Source organism: Miniopterus natalensis, chromosome 6, assembly GCF_054644295.1.
Source record: "Miniopterus natalensis isolate mMinNat1 chromosome 6, mMinNat1.hap1, whole genome shotgun sequence".
NCBI lineage: Eukaryota > Metazoa > Chordata > Mammalia > Chiroptera > Miniopteridae > Miniopterus > Miniopterus natalensis.
Window position 1 is genome coordinate 37,711,135 of NC_142086.1, and position 20,515 is coordinate 37,731,649.

Consider the following 20,515-nt stretch of genomic DNA (forward strand, 5'->3'; position numbering starts at 1 on the left):
ATTTTCTATTATGTTGACTAATTACATTGGCATCTCAGTCATGGCTGTGCATGGCATACCTTCATGCTTGAATATCACCTTCCCTAAGAGGAACAACAGATTAAAAAAAAAAATCAGCTTACCAACCACGAATTCAATATACCACATTCCTGGTTCATAACAATAAGCAACCTCAGTACAAAAGAAAGTGGCATCTAACATACTTCAAATTTCTAGACTATATATATAAATACAGGCAGTAGAAGGTGAAAGATTTATAGATCTGAAGAGAAACCAGAGTATAAACCCTTTGGTTCACAAGACAATGCTCAACAAACTGAGCCACACCAGCTAGGACACATGCCTGGGTTGTAGGTTCTATCTCCCACAGGGGGTGTGCAGGAGGCAGCTAATCGATGTTTTGCTCTAACGTCGATGTTTCTCTCCAAATAGCAATAATAAAAAAAAAATATTTAAATAAATAAATGCAGTAATTAATTGCAAATTTATCTACTATGGATAAAAGATAAACACATGCCAATATAATGGAATGTCCTGCTAATAATAAAAACTAAGTAAAATAGGAAGAAAAAGCAGGTAAAATAGTAACTAAAAAGTTTTAAAATGATAGGCAATATAGGCAATGATGTAAAATATTTAAATAGTAGGTTGACTTAAGAGTAGAAGTTCTGCATTTGTTTCTAGTTTTAGATATTTCTATTCAACTTATGGATCAGCTAGCTTCAGTATACAATAAAACAGTTAAGCAAATAAAACTTCATACAAGAACCATCACAGGCCTTTTAACACTAATCACATTGTGCATGTTGACAGAAGTCTTTGAACTCAAGAACCTTAATATCTTTTAAATAATGTCTACTGCCTTTCTTTGTTCAGTGTCTTAAATACAAGACTCAGAAATGGGAAAAAAAAGTAAAGTCCCATCTTACCTGGGAGTTAGTTCATGTGTGAACTTAAAGGGACTATTCCTATGAAACCATCTTTTTCCCATTGGTTTCTTAGAGAGTGTGGAAGGGAAGAGGACAGACACAGAAATAGAAACATCGATATGAGAGAGATACATCGATTGGTTGCCTCCTGGTGATGGAGCCTGCAACCGAGGTACCTGCCCTTGACCAGGAACTGAACCCAGACCCTTCAGTCCATGCACCCGATGCTCTAACCACTGAGCCAAACTGGCTAGGGCTGAAATCATCTTAAAACTTTACCTTTAAGAACACAATTTTAAGCTAGCAATCATAAGTAATAGGAACTAGACTTAAGGACTCTACATTTCAGGCATAGGTGATGGTATAAGGTACAGACTCAATAACTAAAAATTTCCTCTAAATTTAGCCAGTTCCTCTAAGTTTTACTCATTTCTGGGGATTTGCCTCCATCAGGTTGATACACGTAAGAGATCACTGCCTCGTAAGTATATTAACTGAAGGTAGGCTGTGATTTAATACCACTGTTTGACCCATTTCTATTGCCAAGTTAGGTACCAGAACATTACACCCTAGTGAGACTGTACTAAACCAAAGATTTTGGATCCAAAAATATAGAATTTCCTGGAGGCCCTCCTTTATAAACCCATGCACAGTCTCAACAATGGCAAATCTTCTTTAGCATCATTTTTATTACTTTAACAGAACAAGACACATAGGTATTGAATGCCCAAGAGAATACAAAAATAAATTAAAAAAACAGCACCTATGCTCAAGAAAAAAGAAAAATCTTGCCGAATTACACGTGATTATATATAAAATAGCCAAACCTCCTAGATTATAATTCGAAAGTACAGCAAATACTTCTCATAGTTGATTGGTATCCTATTTGGAACTCTTTAGAATCTCATGTGAAATAAAGCAAAAATTTCTTCATGACTTCAAAATTTTAATTACAAGACATACGATTTAACATTAGAAAGAATCTCTAATATTAAAAGCAAAATCGGAGTAAGGAATCAAGTTACAGAGCTGAAGCCAAATTAAACTTTTGGACCTCTTCTGTGACCTCAAATACATAAACACAAGATAGTATTTAGACCCTTGTTTTTGGCAGTATGAGATTACTTAGAAGACTGACTTTTCGTTCACCCTCAAAAGGGTTGCTGAATAGTTGGAAAGGTTTCACTAACTAAAAACATAGCTACAATTCTTTAACTGACTTGCTATAATAGAAAAAACTCAGGCAGTGAAAAAGAAGGAACTCTTACCCTTTGCAACAGCATAGATGGACCTGGAGATCAATCATTATGCCAGTCAGAGAAAGACAAATACCCTATGATCTCACTAATATGTGGAATCTAATGAACAAAATAAACCCAGGAACGGGATACATGGAACTGACCGAAAGCTGTCTAAGGGGCTAGGGTGGCGAGAATTGGATATAGACAATAGTGTGGCGGGGGGGCCGAGCCCCGGCCGGGGTGGAGGAGGGCTAAGGGTGTAGGGGGGAATGGGGGACATCTGCAATAGTGTCAATAAAAAATTGAAGTTAAAAAAGAAAATCATTAGAGACATATTTAGATACATTTACAAGAATATAGTGAATATCTGGAAAACTATCCACATGTCCAATAACAAAGTCATGATTAAATAAATTGAAAATAGTTTGATGTATAGAAACTATTAATAGAAAAATAATTTTTCTAATTAATAGAAAAATTACACCAATAAAAATTATGCTTTTAAAGAATCATTAATGAAAAAGAAAGAAAAAACTCAGGTATCTCAGAATGCTTTTAACATTGGTAAGATTCCATTTTTTCCTCTGAGGAGGGTAAAGGCAAGCTCTCAAATGGCCAATATTTTAAAACACCGTGTTATGTAATTAAAATTTTAACAGTATGTAATTTAATAGTAAGGTGACACCTTATCTAAATTTGGAAATAGTCGTACCAAAATAATCCCTAATTTTATCCAAGAGGAAAACTATGAAAGAATACTAACTTTGCAAATTACCTGAAGAAAGCTTCGTAGTAACTAAGGACCCCCACAGTACAGGGGCAGTACTAAACTACTGGAGCAACAGCTCCACCTACTGGTCAACAACACTTCCTTAAACATTTTGGCACCCCAAGTCAACAGTGCTCACGCTCTCTCCCCCCTCCTCCACCCGGTCTGACCCAACCCAAATCCAGTTGAGTCACTAGCTCTTAATACTCATCTCGCTGCTCTTTATTCCAATTCCTTCTTCCTCCAGAAGGTCCCGCAAAGCTCTGAAGTGCGAATAAAACTGAACGATGACAAACACCAAGGTTCCCGGTGTGGAGCCTAGGTACGAAGAGGACAACCAGACCACTCCACTTGGAGTGGCGGGCTGGGGGAGTCTCGGCCCTCCGTTTCCGGGGAGGAGACCCCAGGCACCTCACGAGAGCTTTACCCTGTTACCACCCACACTCAGTAGCTATTCTCCAGTTAACACACTCGTCCTCTGGGCCGGAATCCTGGGCTGCGCGCGTCTCGCCTCTGTTGGCCCTTCAGCGCGCCAACAGCCCGAGCCCAGCCGAGCCGAGCCTCCGCCCCCTCCGTAAGCAGACCGGCCGAGAAATCTCCCTCCGCCGGGTCTTCGCCTAGTCTCTCCTCTCCTTCGCAATCCTCCCCCGCCTGCCCAGCCCTGCCGGGCTCCCCTTCCTCACCCTTTCATCTTCCCCGCCTGCTGAGGCCGTTGTTACCACCGATATCAACGCCGTCGTCGTCGCCGACCTGAGCTCCCAGCGCCCTCAGCTCGGGCCACTCAACCCCACAAGCCGGCCTCCCCGCCCAGGGCAGGGAGCTGAGCGGGTGACGGAGGCCACGAGAGTGGAGCACAGCCCTGCGTCCCGGGAGGGGGCGGAGTGCCTCCCGCCACCGCACTGGTGCCGCCGCTTCTCCACACGTGCACACAGGGCGCTCAGCTCCCGCCCGCCGCCGCCGCCGCCAGCGAGACCCGCCGCCGCGTTGTGACCTTTCACCCCGCCCCCTCGGCGCGTCGGCGCGTAGGCCGCCTCCCGCGCAGCCGCACTGCTGGCCTTCGGGTACCCTTCCCCCTCCACTTTAGGACCTCCATCTTCCTAGTGGGCTGTGCCCTCCGGCGTCAGCTTCCTCCTCCCATCCCTTGCGACACGACCTGTGAGGCTTGCCCCGTGAGCCCTGGCGGTAAAATCCGGATTTTTCCGCCCCACCTTCATTTTTCCCACTTCAGTAAGCTCGGTCTTCCCCCATCCTGTTCTTCCCAGTTGGTAGTCTCCCTGATGACCTTCAAACGCTTTCTCGTAATATTTCATAGTTTCTTCTAAATGTAAAGAAGTGTGTGGGAAACTCAAGTATAATGAGGGTTTTTTTTATAGGCAAATAAAAGTAATTAACAATTGATCGGATAACTTGGCTTCCGTCCAGCACGTTTCAAGCTTTGAGACCACGTGACTGCCCTAACTCTCGAGCCTGGGATTTTGCAGTCAGGCGCCCCAGAGACGGAACTCCATCGCCATTTCCGGGCTGTAGATCCTGACGCTAACGTCACTTCCTTAGCAATGGGCTTTCACTCATTCCACCCGCGCCTTCTACGTTGAACTTTACAGCATAATCTTTATGAAAGTTTTTAGACCTTTCTTAAAATGTAATCGCAAAATTAATGTTCAAACAATCTTTAAAAAATACAGGTCCCTAGGATGTAAGGCACCCGGCAGGCGGCGGCAGGGCGGAGCTCAGGTCACGTGACTGTCTAGACCCGGCCCCCCCACCCCTACTCCCCACCCTCTGCAGCTGGAGACTTCCCCTCTCTCAGTGACCGAGCCTTTGGGTCCGCGGTCTGTGCTGCTTCTGCACCTCGCGCCCAGTCAGGTGAGCGGCTACGTGTAACCGGCAGCAGATGGGGTTCGGAGAAGGGGTGGGAGGAAGAAGGGAAGGGAGAGTGTGAACGGCGACCTCCGCTGTTCGGGGCTTCCTTCCCGCTGTCATCCTGCACCGGCGAGCAGCTCCTTTCTCCAGTTCTCCTGACCCCGCTCCTCCACTGTTTTCGCCCCCGTAACCTAGGGGTTGAGACGTCCAGTTTTCTCGGCGTTGGGAGTGAGTGCGGCCTAATATTATGGTTCCCTATTCGGAGTCTTTGGGGCTTCGGGTAGTGGGATTGGTTCAGCCACTCTCGGGGGCTCTGCAGTAGCCTCTAGGTTCCAATCCCCAAAGCCCATTTATTTGTCAGAGGCCCTGCACGGTCTTTACCTTCAACCTGCGGCTGGGGAGCGGGGAAGTAAGAAAAACCCTGGAGGCAGAGGCGTCTCCGGTGAGACTGGCTTGGGAGGGAATGACACTGATGTGGCCCTCACTGCGGAGTGACTGTAAAGCCTGCTTCTGAACGTGCTTTCTCAGTAATTCTGTTTTTAGCTGATAGCCTTGCAAGAGGCGTTCTATAGGTGTTCATATGCTTTGCATGGGACTGGAAGGGTAACAGCAAGCCTTTTACCTTTCTGTTCTGTGATTTTATGGTGCAGTAGGGAGAGGATAGTTGCAAGAATAAAGATGTGCTAGCTTCAGAACAGGAGAGGTAAATACGACAGTCTCGATTGAATGGGGAGGCGTTGAGAGATGGTGTTTCGGTGTAGTGATCTGCGGAGACTGGCTAGCTTATGGGAAAGTGATTAGGTTTCATTAAAAGGGAACTAATTCTTCAGAAACGAATTGGGCTGGAATATAATTGAACCAAATGTGTTTTCCCCGTAAACTTAAAGAAAAGGTTAAGTCGAGATATTGCTGACTTCGTATTTTATGCCTTTGACATTTTCTTTTGCCATTTCTCCCTAATAATCGCACTTACTTCCCACTCCCAATTCCTTGACCAGCAGTAAACTCATTTTAAGTAGCACTTGTGCCCCTCCTTAGCTTTCCCCATTGTAAAACTCCAGGTGACCTCTTCAGGTTTTGATGAATAGTATTTTGTGAAAATACAGAAATTATTTTGCTTAGGTTTTTGACCAACCCGGTGTACTCCCATTTCATTTGCAATGTAGTTGCCAGTGTTTTGGCCTCAAACAGTGTGCTTTAGGGAAGAGTGTTTTTCAGTTTGGGGTTTAAACTCTTTTGTTTATACTGCAAACTTAGAAAGTCCCATGGTTCTTTTCAGTTGAAGCGCCTGACAGAAATTACAATTTTGATTTTAAAATGTAAATTTTTAATCTGAAAAATCATATTCGCAGTTAAACCTTTTAGTTTTCTAACCAATATAATTGAAGAATCCATTAAAAAGAGCTGAAAAATGAGAAAGATGGAATCATCTGTTGAGGGGTGGGTGTGACTGACATTACTTTTTTTTGTATCTTACAAATTCTTGACAATTAACTGGTCTTATTTTGTAAAGGAAAACAAAAAGTTAAATTCTAGAGTAATAGCAATTTAACAAGACTTCCCCTCCTGCAGTGACATTCCACCAAATTAGATAAATTCCTTGTGTCCTAGAGGTTCAAACCAGTCCTGTCTGGGTAAGACCAAAATGGGAAAGAGAAAACCAGCTAAAAAGCAATGAGTACTAGGTTGAATGACTCTGCAGTTTTACTTCACAATTCCCCCAATTTTAGGGAACTTATGAAAGCAATTAACTTAGACCACTAATGAAATCTGAAAAACTAGCAGCAGGAATTAGTAACTAAATTGCTATTAAAGTAGAATTTTAAAAAGACCTTTGATTTAATACACAGTTCACGCACACAAACAGGTAATTTGAAGCTTTGAAGTCATTAGCTTTATCAGTTTATGAATATTACATGTAGAAATCTTAACATATACAGTATTAGGGAATTGTGTTGTAGTCTAGTATTAAATGGCACACAAGGATTTTTGTGTTAGGGTCCCTGATACCTCTTGTGTGCTTACTCTGAGGTTTTATATTTCATTGCTTTTATAGATTATCACCACCATCAAGAATGCTTCTTTCCCTGTGGACAGAGAGCCTATAAACTACATACTACTACACAATATTTTCTATTCCTCTATTTTCACTTCTAGCACATTGTGTAAGTACTATTTTCTGGGCTGTTACTTAGTAAGCCATAAAGCTCCTAGCAGTTGAAGGACAGTGTCTCTATTGTTGTGTCTTCAGCACCAGGATGCTGATATACCTGGTAGGTACTCAGTAAATTGTTTATTGAATGAGTGTTTGACAACTGGATGAGGAAATTAAACTACTTTGAAAGCTCTTGCAGATCATAGCTCCTTATAAGGTTGTGCACTATTAGCTTTCAAATATAAATCGGTAATAATAACCATCTGAGTCATGGTTAATACAATAGAGACAAACCTCAGGTGGACTTTATTAATGCAGTGACCAGTTTATTTTCCCGACACATTTGGATAATAGTTGAAAGGAAGAGGAGTGAGTTGTACTTAATGAAAAACTGGCTTGTACAGGCAACAAATCATATAGCAGTAGACTAGAAATCAGAGGATCGTCATCCAGCTCTGCCCCTTCAGTTACATGCTCTTTTAAGTAAAATCGGAGGGGGTGGTGGATTAAGGTTTTTATACTTAGGAACCTTCCCGTCAAGGTTACTGTGAGTTTAAGTGAGATTAAACTGTAGTTAACCTATGTGAAAGTATTAAATGCCTAATTGGTATTTAAATATAAAGCAATATAGTACAGACTTGAATAGATTTCCCAGTCATAGACCTGGGTTCAAGTTATATCCCCTACTTAAGCTTTGTGACCTTGGACAGTTTACTTAATCTAAGCTTAAATTTCCTCATGTGTAAATCTATCCCATAGGTACTATTAAATTAGATAATGAATGCAGAGGGCACAGTACATACAGGGTTCGGGGAAACTTACAGTTGTAAGTATGGGAAACAGTTTATTCTTGTATTATTTATTAATGATTGTATTAATTTCCATATGAATAACTGTAAACCTACTTTTGCCCCACCCTAGACTTTGTAAAGAAGACTTAAGACATTTTATAAAATTGAGTGACAGGTTTGAGGTATGGAGAAAGGAGTAGAATTTGAAATGAGGTTGGCAGTATTGAGGAAAACTAGAATTTGTAATGAGGCTATTCAAAGAAATAGAGGAGAAAAAAATGTAGTTTTAGCAAATATTCTAAAGCAGATTTATTAATAGGAGCTGAGAAATATAACATAAAGCCCATTATTTTGGCAACTCCAGTGACTTAATATTTTCTTTTCTTTTAAAAAAATATGTTTTGATTGATTTCAGAGAGAGGAAGGGAGGAGAGAAACATTGATGAGAGTCATTGATCAACTGCGTTCTGCACGCCCCCTGCTGGGGATGGAGCCCAAAGCCCAGGCATGTGCCCTGACCAGGAATCGAAATGCTGATCTCCTGGATCATAGTTGGTCGAGCAATATTTTCTATAAAAAGATTTTCCAAAGCATATGATCATTAGTATCTGGAATCAATTTAAGGAGGTAGTTCTTCTATTTCTAAATTATTATCCCTACAGCGGATTATAGAAATACATTAAAATTTTACAGACCTATAGAACAGGAACTTTTGATTTCATGCTTATGTTAATTAAAATTTTTGCCTTTTATTTTAAATCTTATCTTTATCCTCATATGAAGTAGACATAGGCATGTAGAGAACATAATGGAGACATGAACTAGAATCAAATTTTTCCCTTCCTAGCTTGAACTAGAATGGAGACATGAACTAGAATCAAATTTTTCCCTTCCTAGCTTGAAATGATTCACAGGGATTAGTCGTTTTGTATTGGAAAATATCAGTAAATTAAACAATAATTGAAGTATAGCTATCATGAGTTTATGTTTCACTTTACTCCTGAAAAATATCATTACTCATTTGTTTTCAGGAAAAATTTCATTAAAAGATTATTAGTAAAACTTTTAAAGTTTTACTATTTTTTTTTTATATTGTGAAATGAAAGTGACTTTGGTTTAATAAGTGTATTCTCTTACATATACAGCAGATATATTTTGGACATAGTAAACATATATATCATGTATATTTATAAAGATAGCTGAAGTAGATGTATATTTTCATGGTAATCTTTTTTACCAGAAACTATTAAAGCCATCTTTAAAATTAGTCACTATTGTGAATAAAATTACTGAATGATTACTTTAATTGATTTGACACTCCCCTTTATATTTGTTCAAATTTAATAAGTCTGCTCTATTTAATTTCACAGTTGCCATTAGTTTTAAAAATCGATGGTATTTCATAGGTATTTTCAGATTTAACCTATGATATTTTTTGTTGCTGTTTTTTTGTATCAATATTTACCTAGCTTACTACAATCACATTTTCACTTTTGAATCTTAACCGTTGTTTTTTTGGTGGTAAACCTTTTTAAAAATTACACCTACAATATGCCACGGTTCGCTCCATTTCTGAAAAATAATTAAACTTACTTAATTGAAAATACAATAGGTAGTGCATGGTGTGATGCAGAAGATGTGCTTTAACAATGAAAAGCAAACACTCTTTGTTTTAGTTACTCCTTAGTTTAACTTTTTTAAGAGTTTATTTAAAAGTAAAATGGAGCCCAGCCGGGTGTAGCTCAGTGGTTGAGCATTGACCTACGATCCAGTATATATACACATTGAAAAAGATGGAAGGAAATGCATCAAAATCAGGAATTATCTCTAGATTAGGAAATTTAAAAAATTCAAAATTTATTACTATACCTTGCATATATTTGATTTTCTACCTTCAATAGTCATTGCTTTGGGCAGAAGAAAAACTTTAATTTGATATGGAAAATTAGGACATTTACATAAAGATTTCTTCTTAATTACGTGGATATCTTAAGTGAAAATGTGTTGACTTATCCAGATAACTAAATAAGTTTTTTAATTTTATAGATGCAGATATATTTTTAGGTTTATGCAAGTGCAGCAGAATTTTAAAAAGCAGAAATAAACTCCAGCATATAAAGGAATGTTTTTGTCATTATACAGAAACATCAAAATTTTAATAATTCCTTAAAATTATCAAATATTCATCCAGTCAGTTCACATTTCTCTGATTGTCTCATAATTTGTTTCAATTTATTTATTAAATCAGATAATTTGTTCTATGGGGTTTTTTACAATTTGGATTTTATTAATTGCACCCCTTAGGTGTCATTTAACACATTCCTTGGTTCTCTATAGTCTTCAAAACTGATAGTTTGATCTAGAGACTTGATCATATTCAGGTTCTAGTTTTTGGCAAGAGTGTGCCATAGACAGTGATGTGTTCTTTTTTTAAAAATAATTTTTTATTTTTCAATTACAGTTGGCATACAATATTAGATTAGTTTCAGGTGTACAACCCAGTGATTAGACATTATATAACTTATGAAGTGTTCACCCCGATAAGTCTAGTACCCATCTCACACCAAACATAGTTATTACATTACTATTGGCTATATTCCTTATGCTGTACATTACATCCCTATGATTATTCTCTAATTACCAATTTGTATTTCTTAATCCCTTCACCTTTTTCACCCATCCTCTCAATCCCCATTCATCTGGCAACCATCAAAGTGTTCTCTATATCTTTATGTTCTCTGTTTCTATTCTGCTTTTTCGTTTATTTTGTTTGTTAGAGTCCACATGTAAGTGAAATTATATGACATTTGTTTTTCTCTGTCTGACTAATTTCACTCTAGGTTCATCCATGTTGTTGCAGGGTATTTGCAATAGCATGAATGTAAAACTACATATGTACAAAATGTGTTTCAGGAAAGGATAGTCACCAAAATGTTTACTGGTTATCTCAGAGAGGTTGGATGGGCATGATAGGTAATTTTTTACTTTCTTCTTTTCTCTGTCCTATATTACATGTCTTTATTTTTACAGTCAACATGTAGTGTTTCTGTAATAAAGCAAACTATTTACATTTAAAAAAAATAAGATAGGGCAAAAAAGGAATTAACAAAAGGAAAAATACCATTTGAAATGGTCGGGAATGGCAATTGTCTGAATTATTTTGTCCCAGTTACTCAGGTATATGAGAAGAAAGTGTATAAATTATCCTAACTCCATAAATTCTCCTTAATTTTGTGTATATGATAACCTTTGAGCACCCAATAAGAATTTGTCATTAAAAATATACAGGAGAATTATAGACATTACCAGATAAAGTTACAAATATACATTTTATTTTGGTATGGATGTTAAATCCTCTGGGACTTCTTTCTTTCTTGGAGATACAGAGCATATTGCACAATATGCTGTTTGGGGTCTGTCACCTGACAATCATATCACAGAAAGTACTTTATAAGGAAAAGTTCACATTTGGGTTTCGATTAACAAAAATAAATTGCTGTAAGAAGATTAACTTTCCTTGAGAAAGCTTCAAATAAAAATGTTAAGAAGCAAGATTAAGTTTATAATTATTTAATACTTGCTTTCAGTCCTTTTAAGAGTCTGAAGTTAATACATCAGTCAAAGCCATAATAGAAAATGGCAGATGCTTTAGAGCTAGACTTGTTGCATATTTCAAGCATCTGTATTTGTTCCTCATGTTCATATTTTTTGTTTTCCCCTTTTCACTACCAATTTTATTAACTTATATATTTTTTCTTTATTGTAAACTGTACAAATTCTTTTTGGAAAGAGTTGGGATATATGTAGATAAAAAGTAATTTTAGAGGGATATTGAGAGGCAAAATAACAAGGAGGTTTAGGGCAAAAGTAGTGGAGTCAGACTATCTGGATCAAATCCTGGCTCTGCCACTTCCTAGCAGTTTGACTTTGGCAAAGTCACTTTTCTTTCTGTATTTCATTTTTCTCATCTTTAAAATAAGTATAATAAGAGTATTTACTTCATTAAGTGTTGTGAAGTTTAAGTGAATCATACAAGAAAAGTGGTTAGAATATTAACTGACACACATAAGAGCTATTTAAATATTTGCCATTATTTAGTTATGATGCTCTTTGCTCGGTTAACTAGGTATATATAGTAGTTTTATTACTTGGCTTAATTATTTTAGCACTCATTGAACCATTCGACAATATTTTTAATTAATTTGAATGGATAATATAGAAATACAGTAAAAATTATATATTTACACATGTATGTTTTCTCCCTCCCTCTCTATCCTTTCCCCTGCCCCACTGGGAATTTGTTCACAAAGGTAGCACCTCTTCCTATTGTTGTGGACCTTACATTTTTCACTTACCAGCGTTATCTTGGAGATCTTTCCACATTGATGCAGTTAAAGCTGCATGCTTTATTCTTTTTAATAATAGTTGAGTATTCAGTTGTACTAATGCGCTGTCATCATCATATGTAACATTTATTGAGAGTTTATTGAAAGATTCAGGCACTTTGCTTAATACTTTAGTTGTGTTAACTTATGGAAGCCTCGCAACAACCTTATGAGATAGATATTATTTTTATTTCCATTTAACAAATGAGGCAAATTAGGCATGGGTTGGTTAAATGTCCAACAAAGTCACACAGCTCATTTAGTAATAGGACTTTGGGATTTGAACCCAGGTAGTCTCTTTCCAGAGAATTGCTATCTTAATGCTACTAAGCATATAGCCTCTCATATTGCCACAAGTTATTTAACTAGCCTCCATATTAATGGACATTCCAGTCTTTTGCTATAAGAAACAGTTCTATAATAAATATTAAGAGGACATTTTGTACACATAAAGTAAATTCCAGTGGAAGTACGGGGCAAAGGATATGTACATTTTGAATTTTGGTGGATATTGCCAAATTACTCTTTAATTTATAGATGCCCTGAGGTTCAGGTTTGTCCCCAGTGTTTTGCTGAAATCTGTCATTTAGCTTGAGTCATTGGGAAGCCGAATAGCTGAATGCCTTTAACATTTCTAGCACCCCTATATTATGTGTGATCTACCATCATATCTAATCAGTGTAACAATGTCAGTATAAGAACAAGATCTTGTTCTTGTTACTTTCAAATAATGGCAAGCATTCTTTATATGACTTGAAATGCTCTTTCTGTGATTTATACATTGAAGTGTTCTATCCATTGAAGTTTGAATGCATGTATATTATTAAGAGTAAAATGCTACAATTGTTAGTAATTGTGAAAGTTGTTGATTTTATGTACCAAAACAATTATGTAAGACCTTTTAAACAGTTAAGTAGGGAATCAGATTGCCAATTACTATAAACATTGAGAGTGTGATAACTAGCTAAATGTAGGCATAACTGTATCTTTTCTTGTGATAAATGGGTTTTCAGTCATCTCTAGGTCCTAGTCTTAGGTAATACAGAATTAGACAGCGAGGGGCTTTATTCAGATGAGTTATAATGTCCACAAATTCCTTTGAATATAACGTTTTTCTGTTCAGTGTCCTCTATTTCATTTGTTTGAAGAAAGGAAAAAAATATATCTTATTGTTAAACCACAAAGCAGGCTGATTGATACCAACCTCTTTAATGTGATCCAAAGCAGACACTTAAAATACAGAAATTTGCTCAGATCCCAGCTTGGTGTACCTACAGCTCTTGAATGTAGATCGATAGTACCTGCTATTGTTCAGTGGGGTATGTGTATGTTTTAAATATGATCTCATCCTTATCCAGAGATATTGTTGAGTAAGGAGGGTGGAGAAAGTACCTATGAATAGGCAGAGATAAACAGACTATCAATGCTTTATTGTGAACTATTTCTACCTCAAAATTAAAGCAGTATATATACAACAGCAGATAATAACTCTCACACTACCTCCACCCTCCAAACGAATCATTGAACTCCAACTTCGATATCCAAAATATTAGCCTGAGTCTTGGAAGACAAACTCTTCTATGCCTTGTTGCTCAAAAGTTTATTCAAGATAGGGTTAAGGTTTTCCTAAATCCTCAGCCAGGATATTGCCATTAAGCCTGTTGTGAAAACATAGATGAGTAAGTACTTTAAATGCATATCTGACTCATACACTCTGGAGCTGTTAAGGGACTGTGGAAATTCCCAGGACTTGCTGAACTTGACTGGACAAGAAGTTACCCACATAACCTTATCAAGAGCCACATAAATTGCCCTAGCCGGTTTAGTTCAGTGGTCCTGGGTTCAATTGTAGCCAAGGGCACATACCTAGGTTGCAAACTTTATCCTGGCTCTGGTCAGGGCAGGTGTGGGAAGCAACCAATAGATGTCTCTCTCTCACATCGATGTTTCTCTCACCCTTCCACTCTCTCTGAAAAGCAATGAAAAAATATCCTCAGATGAGGATTTTAAAAAAAAACACACATAAATTCATTCTGGACAGACAAACTCATTTGGTTGTTTTCGACTGTTTCCCCTATGATGATTCTAGGGTTGAGTTTCTTTTTATCAGCCTCATAAGCTATGTAGTCTTGTAACTGTTAGTTGACAAGTAAAAACAAAAGTGAATATGATGTATTTTGTGTAAGCATTATGCCCCTTCAGGAATCGTATTGTCAGTATTTTGCACTTTTTCAGAAAAGGTTTATTGAGGTATAATTAACATGCACGTATTTAAAGTGTACAGTTTGATGTTTTGATATATGTATACACCTGTGAAACCATTGCTACAATCAATTTAGTGAACATATCCATCACCCCAAAAGAAGTTTCCTTGTGCCTCTTTGTAATCCCTTCCATACCATCCCACTGGCCATCCCCAAGCAACCACTGATTTGTTTTTCATCACTACAGGTTAGTTTGCATTTTCTAGAATTTTATGTAAATGGAACCTTTTTTTTTCAGTCTGCTTTTTACTTAGCATAATAATTTTGAGATGACTCCAGGTTGTTACATGTTTCAATGATTTATTTTTATTACTGAGTATTATTCCATTGTATGGATATACCATGATTTGTTTATCCATTTACTTGTTGATGGATATTGGGGTTGTGTTTCCACTCTTTGGCTATTATGACTAAAGGCGTTATGAACATCCATATAAAAGTCTTTGGACTTAAGCATTCATTTTCAGAAGTACAATTTACAGGTCAAAGGGTTTGAACATTTTTAAGGACCTTGTTGTGTATTGCTAAATTGCTTCCCATGTTTTTTACAAAATAATAAACCCAAATTGACCTTTCCTTGATAATTTATAGGTCATTCTTATGACCATTGATCAATTCATAACCACTTTCTTTAATTTCTGTTTATTCTTAGAGTATAAGCTCTCTAATGACTTGTTGCTTTAAATCTGCAATGTTCTAAAATATTAGATAATAATGTTTAATTGTGCACAACTTGAGTCAATAAGACTATATAAAGGTCTCTGACAATGTGCACAAACTCTGCGACTATCATTTCATTGGGTCAGAGATCTTTTGTTTTCTTCTTTCTTTTATTTAATTAAGTCTTTATTCTAATGAAGGTTAATAAGTACTTGTGTATAAATTATTGTGCTATATTTAGTTCTAATAGCATATGTTATTGTTTCTAGGACATACTTTTTTTCACATTTTAACAGCTTTGAAATTAGTGTTTGTCCTGCAGTTTCTGGAGTGCAGTAGTTTAATTCCTTGGGGTTTTTTCCTTAGTAGTACATCAATTAAAGGAGTATGTTATAATTGATGGTATCTTAGATTAGGTGAAATATGGTATTCTAGGTACAAGTAAGTGTGTGTGTGTGTGTGTGCATGTGTGCATGTGTGTAAGTGTTGCTCTTGTGAAACATCAGCATAGAGTATCCTTATAGCTCCTTAGTTGTTTGCCTTACCTTGGCTTTATCTAGTCAGTAACTTAAAATGAATGAAAGGTACACTAGCAAAGTGTAAAAAAATGGGAAGCCATCTAGGTGTCCAGTAAAGAAAGTTATTAAATGTTATCCAATTAATGGAATATTTTACAGTTGAAGGAGATGCATATGAGAAAAAATATGTATAAGTTATAGTTATCAGTTGCAACTATGTAAAAAAATAGGTTGTGAGGAAATAATAACAGTCGGTAATATTGAAGTGGTGAAACTTTCCTTTGGGTATTTTAAAATTACAAGCATATTCCTTCTGAAAATAAATTTTAAGAAAAAGTATGTAACAAATACTTATTTTCTTTACTGTTTGTATCTTTTGGCTATCTTTTTGACTATTTATATCCTTGTAAGTTAAGATATAAATCAGTGACTCATTTTTTCTTTATAACCTGACATCAAGAAAATATTCTAAAAATTCACTCAGAAGTCTTGTAGGTTATTAATGTTAGCTTTACTATAACGTTTACTCTTAAGTTTATTGTTTTATCTAAGGAATAAGAAAAATAAGAGGAATTTCTCATTCAGGCACTGTTTTAGGTAGCTTCATTGTTCCAAATTTTTCAGTCTATTAGCCAGAAATTTTCCAATATTATTTCCTGTAGCAAAATTGTATTGGGTCTGTTTTCATTAATATTCGTATTAGTTCCAAACATGTCCATTTACTTTGCAGTTACATTGACATTTCTCTTTTCTTTTTTTATTATAATAATTTATGTTTGTGCATTAATAAAATACAGCATTATTCATTGTTCTTTAAAAGTCTTAGTTCTTTAGGAGGTGGCTATGTCAGAAATAGTCAACTCTTGGTTGTTCCACTACTTACTCTTTAGTTTGTGAGTGATCTGTTATGTCACCCTTTTTTTTTTTTTTATCTCCTCTCTTTTGCCTACACAGTGTCCTTTGTCATTCTAGCATTGAGTCAGTTAATAATGGAAAAGAGGCATCCCTTGCTTTGTTGTTTGTTTGTTTGTTTATTTGTTTTAAAAGGGGATAATAAAGATTAAAGATTAAAGCTTCTGACTAAAATAGGGTCTTTTGAATTATTTGTTATTAAATACCTACATGTTAAAATAAGACTAAATCTGGACTTCATCACTGTGTAGCTCTGTCATGAGTGGGCTGCTTAAGTCTCAAAACCTTTTCCTAATCAAACAACATCTACCTCATAGGACTTTTGTTAAGGGTTAAATTGAATATGTCTATTTTTTTACATAATGCCTGGAGTGTGTTATGTGCTTAACAGATAGTAGTTGATATTATTTATTTTTAATTTAGAACATTTTATTGAGTTACTGCTTGTGCAAAGCACTATGCTATGTCGAGGGGCTAAGAAAATGATAAATATGCTTCTTGAAGGCAGAGGACTGGAATCTGTACATGTAACAGTTTTACCGTTGCTCGCAGGCTCCTAGCCTATAAATTCATAATGTAGAACTTTTACCCTGCATACAGTATTTGGTTACTCTGGGGATTGAACCCAAAATCTAGGTATGTGCCCTGACTGGGAATTAAACCCATGACTTTTTGGTGTACAGTGTGGTGCTCCAACCAACTGAGCCACCTGGCCAGGGCTCATTCTTTTTTTAATAGCAGTATGAAATATGTATACATATAAAAATATTTATTCTTGAAACACTCTCCTTTCGTGTTATGTTGGTCAATCCAGTGGACCAATAAAGGCAACAGGGGAATCTAGATGCTTCCTTTCTGTTTTGCCGTCTTTAGCAAGGTGACCTGTCTGCTTAGATTGGCTCCTTCCAAGATAGCTGCATATCCCATGCAGGTGACCATATTGAAGGGAGAAAGAGTGTTTCTCATGGCCTATATCTTTTACGAGAGCAAAGAAACCATTTCCAGAAGCTCCCCAACAGACTTTGCCTTACCTCTTATTGGTCTAAACGTTATTCTCATTTCCAGACTAATCATTGGCAAGGGAATTGGAATTACTTTAATGGGCTTATCAAAATTGAACCAAGTTAGGGTTTTGTTGACAAGGAAAAAATGGAGAACTAGTTCTGTATAGTCAGTAATCTGCCACATAAACCTGTCTAATGGGGTTACTTAGGTAGGTAGGTAAAATGAAATGAGTAGAAAAGTGCTTCACAAAATGATTTAATACTATACTCTGTATATATACGATAATGTTATTAGCTGGAATTCTACTTATTCTATAACTTTTTGACCAAGCATAAGAATATTAAACAGATTCATAATGCCTTTCTCTAAGAAGGTAAACTGTGTATGCAAATAAGTATTTGATTGTAATAACTAGATTTTTCTTCATATTTTAGCTATTCTTTCCAAAAGTAGTCCTTAATCAATTGGACAGAATGTACTTTTTCAAGTGTTACCTTAAAACAGTACTTCAGTGTCAATGAAGTGCCCAGGAATTTGCATGTAAATAAATTTTGTCGTAGAACCTTGGTATTTAGCTTTTATATAAACCCTCACTCTTGCCCCCAACAGCCGTATCGTCCAAGAGTGGTATTAAAAAGAATTATTTCTGGGATGAGATTACCAGGTATAGTGCATTAACCAATAGCAATTTGGAGTGAACCTTGTAAAATGGAAGGAATAAAAGTGGGCCTGTGGTGTTGTGATTTGCCACTGCAGTGTTCTGCAGTGTTCTGCAGTGTGTGGGGGGAGACTGATGACTCATTAGATCAGATGGTTGCCTGTGCTAACCTTCTGGATTTCCCCCCTTCTACAGTAGGGTTTTTTGTGTTTTTTTAATCTTTCACAAATATGAGGGTGAGAACCCTACAATTTGTGACTGTAGGAATCTTAGTTGTAAATTAGAATTACTTTTTATCAAAGTAAGAATCCAACTAAGGCAGATTTTTTTTATGTAATCATTGAGTTGATTTCTCTATGAGTATAGTATTCCCCACTGTTTTCATGAAAGCAACTGTTTTTAAAGTAGGTATCATGCTTGTATTTTTTTAAATGATTGAGAGCAACAAGAATAGCTGAGTATTACATTGGGAAGGAATAATTAAATAGTATGTAAAACTTTAGCATTAAATCATATCATGATAGTTTAGACCTTATGGAGATTTAGGATAAGATTAACTTTCGATGTTATCTAACCAGTATAATTTGCTCATTGCAAGTTAAAATGTTTTGGGAATTACTTCCTTAATATCTTTCAAAGCCTTTGCTTTTTCACATACAGCAGCGATGTTTAACTGTTGTGCTGCTAGAATTTTAAAACATACAATACCTGACTACTTAGTCAGGGGCACTGACCTCTTTTCCCTTAGCTTGTCAAATAAAAAAATGACAACAGCCAAAAACAATACCTGTCCAGTGTGAATTAATCAAAATTATAATACCTATTTTTTTTGTCAGATCAGCAAAAAGTATATTTTTTGGTGTGCTACAGAATTTTAGTAATTAGCTTATGTGTGCCATGAGATGGAAAAGGTTGAAAATCGCTGACATAGAGGCATAAGCATTTAAGAGTGAAGCAGAAGATTTTAGTGGGTTATTTTTATTTTCACTTTTATGTGGTATGACTATGCTTATCAAACTGCTGTATGCTTAGCCCAATTCAGTAGTGAAGTCAGCATAATATGAATAGTTTTTATTTTATTTGTGGGGAGGAGGCACTTTCATATTTTTCTTGTAAAGCAGGCATTATATGATGAAGTGGAGCATATGCAGGCAAGCACAAAACATACCAAAAGCAATGCTTGTTCAGTGGAATGCTGTTGAAACACTGGCAGTAGGAGAAAAAGCTAGTACTTACTAAAATTTACATTTTGCTTTAAAAAAAAATGCAAGAGCATACAAAGAAATTTCCCTGCGTACAGTAGACTGCTATGACATCCTATTCTCAGTCAAGATTCTGGGGAGGAAAAAGGTAGAGAGAGTTTATTTATTCATTTCAGTGCTTACTTGATTTTCTGTAATTGGGGTGCTTTGGTGAAAAAGCTTTAGAAGTACAATAGGAACCCTTATTTTAGTGCTGTGGCAATTGCAGGTTTTAATATTCTGAGGGCCTGTAATAGGACCAATCCTTGGGCTGTTTTCTAAGTGTTTTTAACTGTTAAGAGGTTGTAGCCTGAAACTGCTGGACCTAGGAAAACATAGTTCCCAATTCTATCAGAATATAGTACTTCAGAAGTTTAATAAACTCTTATGAGTTGGGACTTCTTTTCCTGTAACTAATGGTGATGAGGCTCCATCTAAGAATTGAAGGACTAGGAGCAAGTTCCTTGTAGAAACTGTGGCTTTGGTTTTTGAGGCTTAACCTCTGTGTCAGTTGTTTGATTTAGCCTGAACATCGCCCTAAATGCCTTGCTTTCTAAACCCACTTCTGTATTTCTTTTCCCATTTTACAAAATAACTAATTACTACAAGATAAGACAGAAAACAGGCCAAAAATTGTAGTGGTTTAAGTGTAAGTCTTAAGTTTCACTTGTCCTGGGAGTAATTGTTTAGTATTTTATTATTTGAGTATTTTGGGTTCTCTGGAAGCATATGGCAAGAAAGAATTTGACGTATAAGATATTTGTTAAGGATCAACCTATATGAAAGCAGAGTTGGCAGAGGAAAAAGTTGAAATGCAATGTAAGTCCAACAGAACCTCAGCCAAACTGGTAGGGAAACCTGGAATGAAGTGTTGCTTGCGACGGTATACCACATCGGGCTGACATGACTGGGCCTTTATACCTTCACTTTGCTCAGTCACCAGGTGCAGGTTGCCCTCTGAAGGGTACGAATATAGGCTAGGCAGCTCTTTGCCTCTGAAGCCTACTCTGAAGGGCTGACAGCTGACCTTGGCTATCCTGTGACCATAGTTCCTTTTCCTTCCAGGACTGGGAATATGGATGCTGTATCTCCATGTCTAATCTGATAAAACTTCTGCCTTGAGG

The 20,515-nt window shown here is 36.7% G+C and overlaps 2 protein-coding genes across 4 annotated transcripts in view; one reads left to right on the forward strand and one right to left on the reverse strand.

Moving 5' to 3' along the window:
- Window positions 1-3,876, reverse strand: part of NAA50 (N-alpha-acetyltransferase 50, NatE catalytic subunit) — a 30,399-nt gene extending 26,523 nt beyond the window's left edge. For both annotated transcript variants that reach the window (XM_016200229.2, XM_016200228.2), the window contains exon 1: window positions 3,623-3,876. In XM_016200229.2, the coding sequence (XP_016055715.1) occupies window positions 3,623-3,630 (8 nt within the window). In that variant the 5' untranslated portion in view covers window positions 3,631-3,876. The remainder of the gene's footprint in view (window positions 1-3,622) is intronic.
- An 836-nt stretch (window positions 3,877-4,712) lies between these two features.
- ATP6V1A (ATPase H+ transporting V1 subunit A) overlaps window positions 4,713-20,515 on the forward strand; it is a 48,562-nt gene continuing 32,759 nt past the window's right edge. Inside the window, exon 1 of one of the 2 annotated variants that reach the window (XM_016200230.2) lies at window positions 4,713-4,805. The gene's annotated coding sequence lies outside the window, so the exon portion shown is untranslated. Of the gene's footprint in view, window positions 4,806-6,338; window positions 6,968-20,515 lie in introns of those variants that run through there. The other variant, XM_016200231.2, reaches the window with a different exon arrangement.